General features: G+C 54.4%; 2 protein-coding genes across 3 annotated transcripts; one reads left to right on the top strand and one right to left on the bottom strand.

Moving 5' to 3' along the window:
- Positions 1–180: 180 nt before the first annotated feature.
- Positions 181–4,832, top strand: STING1 (stimulator of interferon response cGAMP interactor 1). 2 transcript variants are annotated; one of them, XM_028485251.1, is made up of 7 exons: positions 181–279; positions 809–1,035; positions 1,166–1,349; positions 1,599–1,707; positions 2,589–2,827; positions 3,562–3,748; positions 4,341–4,832. In XM_028485251.1, the coding sequence occupies exons 2-7, from the start codon at positions 809–811 to the stop codon at positions 4,529–4,531; spliced, it is 1,137 nt and encodes a 378-aa protein (XP_028341052.1). In that variant the 5' UTR covers positions 181–279; the 3' UTR covers positions 4,532–4,832. The 2 variants fall into 2 exon arrangements, with proteins under 2 accessions (XP_028341052.1, XP_028341050.1); XM_028485249.2 differs by lacking the exons at positions 181–279; positions 1,166–1,349 and having other exon boundaries at positions 677–1,035.
- A 2,863-nt stretch (positions 4,833–7,695) lies between these two features.
- On the bottom strand, positions 7,696–8,259 carry SMIM33 (small integral membrane protein 33; the record flags this gene model as incomplete). The annotated part of the gene is made up of 1 exon (XM_028485252.2): positions 7,696–8,259. A coding segment is annotated over one exon (564 nt), but the record flags the coding sequence as incomplete, so codon positions are not given.
- Positions 8,260–8,667: the final 408 nt, after the last annotated feature.

Below are 8,667 nucleotides of genomic sequence, written 5' to 3'. Positions count from 1 at the left end.
TCAAGCTTTCTCCCTCACCCCAATACTGGGATGTGGCTCACCAGGGCCTTGGTGGGAAGGCTCTTCCTCCCTCCTTGGGTGGCAGGAAATAACTGCCCCAGCGCAGCCCAGTGCAGCTGTGGTTTGGTGACATGCCAGGGCTGGAGTGCTGTGGAGGAAGCTTCCACTTCATTTTCAGGCTGCACCCTGAGAGGCCGTCCTTGGTTGCTGGGAGCCCTTGTGCCGGGCCTTCTCTCCCTGTTGACTTCCAGAAACAAGCTGCTGTCTGGGAGGCAGAAGGTAAGATCAGGAGCAGCCCAGCCAGAGTTCCAAGGCTGAGGCCCCTGCAGAAGCTGCAGAGGTGGGTGGCAACCTTCTGACTGCCCTGCCCCTATGCTCTGAACTGTAGTTTTCAGCTTTGCTGACTAAGGTCCTCCTTGGGGTGGATTGTGGGGAGAGGGAAGCCCCGGTCCCCAAGGGTCCCCAGGTGGGTGGTACCTCACGGGACACTTTCAGGTCTAGGTCTCGGGTAGTCGCTGTCTTCTTTCTTTGCCACACCTGTGGTCTCACTGGGCTTGGGTGGGGTGTGTATGTGGGGCGCATGCATTTCTTTCTCCACCTGCTCTGTTTTCAACAAATCTCTCTTGGATCGGAGCTCTGGGATGCTGTATGCCCAGCCTGTCCCCTCGAGGTGTCTCCAAGAGCAGCCTCTGGGTATGGCTGGGCAGCAGGGAAACATAGAGCTGGGGCAAGTGCCCAGCCAGAGCCTCAGTCCTGGAACAATAGGAGAGTGAGGGGAACACAACCATGGATTTCTTGATATCCACAGATGCCCCACTCCAGTCTGCATCCATCCATCCCACGGCCCAGGGGTCACAGGGCCCAGAAGGCAGCCTTGGTCCTGCTAGGTGCCTGCCTGGTGGCCCTTTGGGGGCTGGGGGAGCTGCCAGACTACACTCTCCAGTGGCTGGTGCTCCACCTGGCCTCCCAGCAGATGGGACTGCTGATCAAGGGGGTCTGCAGTCTGGCCGAGGAGCTGTGCCACGTCCACTCCAGGTGACTCCCTGCAGTACCCATGGCGATTAGGCACCCAACATGTCTCAGTCCCTTGACCCCCAGCCCTGCCCCTCCTTGAATCTCTCTGGCTGAGCTGGGCTGGGGTCTGGAGCTTGGCTGTCACTTGCAGGTACCAAGGCAACTACTGGAAGGCTGTGCGGGCCTGCCTGGGCTGCCCCATGCGCTGTGGGGCCCTGCTGCTGCTGTCCTGCTATTTCTACTGCTCCCTCCCAAACGTGGATGGCCTGCCCTTCACTTGGATGCTTGCTCTCCTGGGGCTCTCACAGGCACTTAACATCCTCCTGGGCCTCCAGGTATGACACAAAGAGAGGTGGAGGGTCTGCTCAGGAGGAGGTGTGGCAAATGTGACCTGCTCTGAGCTTAGTACTGGGAGTGGGACTAGTTTAGGGGCTGGTCCTAGGATGGAGCCTATAATGGTCTGGGTTCAGCAGTGGCAGAGAACGGAGCCAAATGGCAGCAGGTTGGGTAATCTTGCGGGGAGGAGGAGGAGGGCTCTGGTTGTTCTTCATGGAGGCCATCCAGCCCCACCCTGATATCCACAGGGCCTGGCCCCAGCAGAGATCTCTGCAATCTGTGAAAAAAGGAACTTCAATGTGGCTCATGGGCTGGCCTGGTCATATTATATTGGGTACCTGCGGCTGATCCTGCCAGGTGAGCCATCCTCTCTGCCCCCATTTCCATATCTACAGGACAGACAGTAAGACACACAACCTTGTGTTTCCAGAACTCACTATATTTTCAAAGCATTTTCATGTCTAACAAACCATTTGATTCCCAAAGCAATCTTGTAGGCATGAAGGCTGTTATTATTATGCCTGGTTGACAGGAAGAAATTTGGAGCTTAGATCCATTAAGTGACTTGTCCCAAGTCACCCATGAATTCTTTCAATAAATATTTGCTGCATGCTGTATGCCCTTCATGCGCACTTTCTCTTTTAATTCACACCCTGTGAGGAAGGGATAATCATCACCCCTGTGTTCACAGCTATTCTGAGAGATAAAGTGACTTGTCCAAAGTCACACAGCTTAGTTAGAGGAGGACACAGGATTTGAACCCAGGCCTGTCCAGAGCCTGGACCCTTGACTACCCCACTGGGAGCCCACGGGTTGTGTCTCATTCCTCTGACTTGCTGGTCAAGGCCATGGCTCTACCCTGTCTCCTGGCTGCCTTCCCTTGACACCAGGGCTTCCTCTAGAGGCCTGGCTCAGTGCACTTGGGCCTGCTGGCATGTCACCTCCCAGGACTCTTCCTGCCTCTCAGAGCCCTGGAAGCTGTGGTGGGAAGGAGTGGGGCTGACAGAAATCTGGACAAAGGTCAAGTGAGGGAGAGAAAGGGATGGTGGGAGTAGGTGGAGAGGCGGGGATGATGCTCACATGCTCTTCGCCTCTGGGCCTCCCAGGCAATGTGAGTGGACTGGCCCCTCGGTTCTCTTGCACCCACACATTGAGGGGAACAATGATGTGGGTCTCTGTCCTGAGTTGGGTGGGAGACACACTTGGTGGAAATGACTTCTTGTGCCTCTCCACCCCAGGGCTCCAGGCCCGGATCCAAATTTACAATCAGTTCCACAACAATGTGCTACGGGGTGCAGGAAGCCACCGGCTGCACATCCTCTTCCCGTTGGACTGTGGGGTGCCTGACGACCTGAGCGTGGCTGACCCTAACATTCGCTTCCTACACAAGCTGCCCCAGCAAAGTGCTGACCGTGCTGGCATCAAGGGCCGGGTTTACACCAACAGCATCTATGAGCTTCTGGAGGATGGGCAGCTGGTGAGTGTGCAGGGAAGTGGGGGTGCTGGGGAGGGGTCAGGCCTAGAGACCCAGAACTCTGGGCCCTGGCCAAGCCCTGATAAAAATTCACTGCCCTTCTCTGAGCCTCAGTTTCTCCAATTGGTCCCAGAGCTGGGCAAAATTGAGCTCTGAATGACGATACTGACAAGTAACATTAATTGAGCACTTACTGCATGCCAGATGCTATGCCAGATGCTTCCTCTGACTACCTCACTGCATCCTCACCACCACCCTGTGGGGTAGGGACTGTTATAGCCCCTACGTTACAGGAGAGGAAACCGAGACTCAGAGAACCAGGGAGAAAGTGGACAATTTCACCTTGAGTATACCATGCTCTTGACCATAAAGCTGCCCTAGATGAAGGCCGTGAGAATGTGTGAAGGATTTCACGTGGGCTATGGGGAACCCAGCCAAGGCTGAACCCCAGAGCCCCATCCCCAGACTTGACTGCCCGCTGAAGCAGTTGACAGCCTAGCTCAGTGGGCCTTGCCCTGAGAATCTTAGGAGGAGGATCTGGGAAGGGTAAATTTAATGCAGCCCTGGCCCTGATTTAGGAGTGGGGTGTCAGAGGCAAAGGCCAACCAGACAGTATAGACCCCATCAGGTGGCCACCTCCCCTGACTCCATCCCTACAGATTGAGCAGTGGCACTGGGGTCCAGCGTCTGTCTGCCTGGCCCCTGGTTGAGTCTGGTCTTCCTTTCACCTCCTCCAGGCAGGCATCTGTATCCTGGAATATGCCACCCCCTTGCAGACCCTGTTTGCTATGTCACAGGATGGCCGAGCTGGCTTTAGCCGGGAGGACCGGCTTGAACAGGCCAAACTCTTCTGCCGGACACTTGAAGACATTCTGGCAGCTGCCCCTGAGTCTCAGAACAACTGCCACCTCATTGTCTACCAGGGTGAGGGGTTGATAGGATTAAGGGCAGGGAAAGCTGGGGGCCCCAGGGGTCTCCCAGGGGGTCAGCAGGAGATATGGCAGCACCATGCCCGGGTCTTCCCGAGTGGTCAGGGCATTCAAGCCCTGCCCCTTCCTCCCCTGGGAGAGGTCCCATCTCCCCACCATGGGATACTTGACTGCTTTCTGAGGTCTTTGGCTATGGGTCCCGGGTGGAGTGTGAAGAGGTGGACTCTAGGGGCCTCTCACTTCATCTAGGGATGCTAGAAGAAGCAGATAGCCCCAGTCCAGGAGCCAAGAGACCAGGGCTGCAGCCTCAGCCATGCCACTCCCTTGCTCTGTGACCTTAGGCAGGTATCTGCCCCTCTCTGAGTATCATCTCTAAAAGAAAGAGGGTGGAATTCTCTTGTCTCTAAAACCACTGCTAGCTCTAGGATTTCATGAAACTCTAGCCCCAGTGGCTAGGAGTGGGGAGGAGGTGCAGGGAGGTGGGGGAGAGGGAAGGTTCTAGGATCCACCCAGCAAGTTCTCTGGGTGTGCTAGAGTGGGAATGTGTGAGGCTCTCACCCCACTCCCCACCCCCACCCTCGTTCCAGAACCCGCAGAGGGAAGCAGCTTCTCCTTGTCACAGGAGATTCTCCAGCACCTTCGGCAGGAGGCAAGGGAGGTTACCATGGGCAGCGTGGGGACCTCGGTGATGCCCGTTCCCTCCACACTGTCCCAAGAGCCTGAGCTCCTCATCAGTGGCATGGAAGAGCCTCTCCCGCTCCGCTCAGATGTCTTCTGAGGCCCAGGGTCACCTTCCCTGAGCCCCTGGTCATCCCCAAGACTCTGGATTGGAGGATTTCTTTCTTCAGCAGCTAGATGCCTAGCAGAGCCATTTCCTCCCATAGGGGGCCTCTCAGAGAAGGTCCCTGAGTTTGACATCTCAAGATGAATCTTATGACCTTGGGCAAGTTGTTTCACCTCTCTGAGCCTCAGTGTCCTCATCTATGAAATGGGATTATAATCATTGCCCTACCTACCTCACAGGGTAGTTTTTGTGAGGACTATGGCTGTATGGGTTTTCTGTAAACTCTAAATGCCAGGTAAACTTAAAGGATCTTCCAGGTGTCTTCCATTGGACCCTCAGACCTACTCTCTACCTCTCCTCTGTCCTGGGATGGCTTCAGCAGGCTCCTTTGCCCTCTGGCTTCTGGTCACATTCAGTCAATGGGAAGCCCCAGTGGGAGAAGGACGGAAAGGGAAGGGTGAGCTTGGGGTATCTATTCCCCCAGGTCCCTCCCTGCAGTATCAAGGTCACTGTGGGCTCTCTCTAGACCTAAAGGACCCTTTCAGTAACCCTGTCTATCTCCAGATCTCATTAACTTCCTCCTCCTCATGCCCCTTCAGTCCTGGCAGTGGTATTGGAGCCTCACTGATGCTCCGTCTGGAGCGCTCACTCTCACTTGTAATTTCCTTACACCTGCCCTTTCTAAATAGTCCCCTTTTTATTTTTATCTTTTTTAATTTTTTGGCCATACCATGCAGCATTTGGGATCTTAGTTCCCTGACCAGGGATTGAACCCGCACCCCCTGCAGTGGAAGCTTGGAGTCTTAACCACTGAACCACCAGGGAAGTCCCTAAGTAGTCCCCCCACTCAGATTATTTGAGTATGCCATCTTTTTCTGGCCAGACTCTGACTGATACAGGCCGTTGGCCATTATTATCTGCAATGTCCAACTCTGCTTGCACAGACACATTTCCTTACACCCCTCCTCATCCTAGTACAGGGCCATAGGGTGGTAGCTATCATTTCAGTGTAGACAGAGCCCATCAGTTGGGCTGAGGGTATAGAGCTGGGCAGCAGCCCCGCTCCACCTGCCCTTTCAGTGCCCTGTCTCCAGTGGGAGGCTTGGGGGACAGGGAGGGGCCTGTGCCAGCACACAGATGCCATGAGGGTTACACACCTGTGTCCTGGGCAAGGGGCTGCTCAAAGAAGCAGGGGCCACTGAATAAATGTCTCTGGATGAGAGTCCCCTGGATAACGGGGGGAAGAGAGTTTGTGTGAGGTGATGGGGTATACGCTGGGGACCTTGGACAACACAGCTGGCCACCTGCCATACTTTATGCCATCACTGTTAGACCTGAGCCATTGCAACGACACCGTGGTGGCAAAATTGCCCCCATCTGGGAGGCCGGACAGCCCATTTCTGCCACTTCCATCCATTCCGCCCAAGACTTATTCCCTCCCTCCCACCTTTGTTTTTATCACAAATGCCCAATAAGAATTTCTGAGTACAGTATTACTGTGGAAAAAAACTCCACACACAGACACACATTGGCCAGAAGCAATGCACTGCTCCCAAGGATGACAGAGAGTAAAGAGAGAGCCAAGGGAGTGAAGGGCGAAACAGTCTCCTCTCCTCCCCCACTGTGCCAGCCATTCTGCCCCTGACGATCCCCTAACTTCACATCAGTCATTCCAACACCTAAAAACCAGCCCAGAATTAAGGGTATCCCCAACATAACCTTTCCCTACCCATCCGGCCCCCAACATGGTGCTCAGACTATGGAGTCTGATGGCCCCAGGTTCAAATCCTGATTCCACCACTTAGTACTTGTGTCCTCCTGGGTGTCTTGATAACCCCAGCTGTAAATGGGGAAAACAGTGGCTCCTCCTCCCAGGGCTGTTATGAGGAGTAAACAGTATAATATCTGTAGGTCCATGGATGAGCCTGGAGCCCAGCACATAGTGGGCCCACAAGAAGGAGCAGCTATTAACATTAGAGCTGCCTCTTACCAGTCTCAGTGGAGGCAAGCCAGTCCTCTGCATACATGACAATCCCCGTCTCTGTTCCTCTTCATCTTCTGTTATTTCTCAGAGTCCTTGACTGTGCTGGGGTCTCACCGAGGACAGTCACCGGGGTTGACTTGTTGCCCTGAGGTGTTCCCCAGAGTAAAGCACCCAGAAGTTCCTCCATAAATGTCTGTCTGCATGTTCTTGACTGCCCATAAGTGAGGCTCAAAGGTGTCAGGGAAAGCGGTACCTTTCCAGAGAGCCACTGGGAGGCTCTGTTCTGCCTTCCTGGCCTCCTGCATCTTCCCAGCCTCAAGGTCCCGCCCCCTGCAGGGATCCCCACCCCTTCCTCTCCCCAGACAACCTCCATGGAGCTCCTTTTCCTTTCCTGTTTTCCCACCAGCTGGAAGATTCTGGATCTGGGAAATGTCCTGGGGTAAAAGCTAGGCTAGTTCTAACAGGCCAATGTGCACAGAATGTGGGAGGTATTGAGAGCCCCCCAGTTTCCTCTATCCCATCCTGGGAAGGCAAGATAGAGTCCTGCTCCAAGATAGTGGGGGCAATTCAAAGACAATTTGGGGAGCTATGAGTGGTGCTTGGGGCTTTTAAGGGCCTTGGAAGTTGTTGGCAAGACCTGGGCCCTGACAGCCAAAGGTAAAGGGTAACAGATTTTCCTTCCTTTCCTGAGTCTCAGAGAAGGCAGACCCCTGGGGTCTTTGCCTTGGCTCTCCCTGGCTGGCCCTCACAGGCTGTGGGGACGGGTCCTCTACCAGGAGCCTCTGACATCCCTGCACAGGGATGGGGTGGGTGGTGGAATCTTCCAAGCTAGACCCACTTTGACACCAAAAGGGGAGGAGATGAGGAGTGGAGGAGGAAGTAGGAACTCAGAGAGGGAGGTTCCGTGGTCTAGTGGTCCCTGAAGAGGAGGGGGTAAGTTTGTAAGGGCAACCTGAGCCCTGGGAATGCTCACAGCAGCATTCAAGCTTCTTTTATTTCTTTGGTCCACAACAGGGCTTTCTGTATAAATACTCTGCTGAGAGGGCAGCTCCAGCTAAGTCCATGTGTGCCCTTCCAAAGCTCTGATGCCCAGGCCCCAATTTGCTTTTGCCCTAATTCTCTGTCCAGTTTCTTGTTCTGAGCCAGGTCAGGCCAACTTTCCAAAGTTTCCCTCCTACAGAAATGTGACTTCATCAATGCTGACCCTGGGCTCATCTGGCACAGGGCAGGAGTCAGAGCCAGGAGGTTCCTGCTGGGCATCTTCGTGACTGTCCTGACGGCCCAGCACTCGCCAGTGGGTGAGAGAGATGCCGCCCTCTGGCTTTGGGGATGGTGGCTCTGTGGCGAGAGTGGCATGGCCCTTGTGTAGCCTTGGCCCAAAGTGGACTGCCACCACGATACAGACGGCCAGCAAGACAAAGGCAGTGACAATGACAGTCAGCAGGGGCAGCGCAACCCCTTGAGGTGGTTCCCAGGCCCCGCCCAGCACCTCCGGAAGCTGCCTCTGGGGCACCTGCCCCGCTGAGCCGTTCACAGCTGCAGAAAGCCAGGGATGGTGGCCAGCCTGGGAGGGAAGCAGCAGATGGAGAGGGTGACATGGGCACGAACACACAGAAAAAGACCAAAATAGAGAGAGATAGACAGGGAAGTGAGAGAGAGAGAGAGAGAGAGAGAGAGACAAAGAAAGACAGAGAGACAGTAAAGACAGAGAGAGAAGAGAGAGACAGAGAATCACAGAGATAAACACATATAACAATAGAGAGAATGAAAGAAAAAGACAGAGGTGGATACAGAGAGAATGAGAAAGATACAAAGAGAGAGACAGAAAGAAAAAGAGAGAGATAAAGAGACAGAAGTGAAAATAGATGCAGAGAGACAGAGACAGAGGGGGAAAAAAACAGAGATAAGGCAACAAGGTCATTCGGAAAACAAAGAGAGGGGCTTTATTACAGCCTGGCATATAAAGTTTGCCTCCTCCTCCCCCCACCCCACCCCAACCCCCTGCCAAGTCCCCTCCCACTTGCTCTCTCTTCCCAGGTCTTCAGCAAAATTCCTAAACAGATTCTATGTCCTGGGTCAGGAATCTTAGCACACTATGGGCTGCTGTCCCATGTCCTGGCCATGAACAGCTATTCCTTAAAGTCCC

The sequence above is a fragment of the Physeter macrocephalus genome, unplaced genomic scaffold (assembly GCF_002837175.3).
Source record: "Physeter macrocephalus isolate SW-GA unplaced genomic scaffold, ASM283717v5 random_371, whole genome shotgun sequence".
Classification (NCBI taxonomy): domain Eukaryota; kingdom Metazoa; phylum Chordata; class Mammalia; order Artiodactyla; family Physeteridae; genus Physeter; species Physeter macrocephalus.
This window is presented reverse-complemented; position numbering and strand designations above follow the sequence as displayed.

Excerpts from the sequence above, each read along its gene's own strand:
- STING1 (XM_028485251.1), top strand. The coding sequence starts at position 809 with ATGCCCCACTCCAGTCTGCATCCATCCATCCCACGGCCCAGGGGTCAC. Across the intron at positions 1,036-1,165 it reads CTGTGCCACGTCCACTCCAG|GTACCAAGGCAACTACTGGA; the intron begins GTGACTCCCTGC and ends TGTCACTTGCAG. Across the intron at positions 3,749-4,340 it reads CCACCTCATTGTCTACCAGG|AACCCGCAGAGGGAAGCAGC; the intron begins GTGAGGGGTTGA and ends CCCTCGTTCCAG.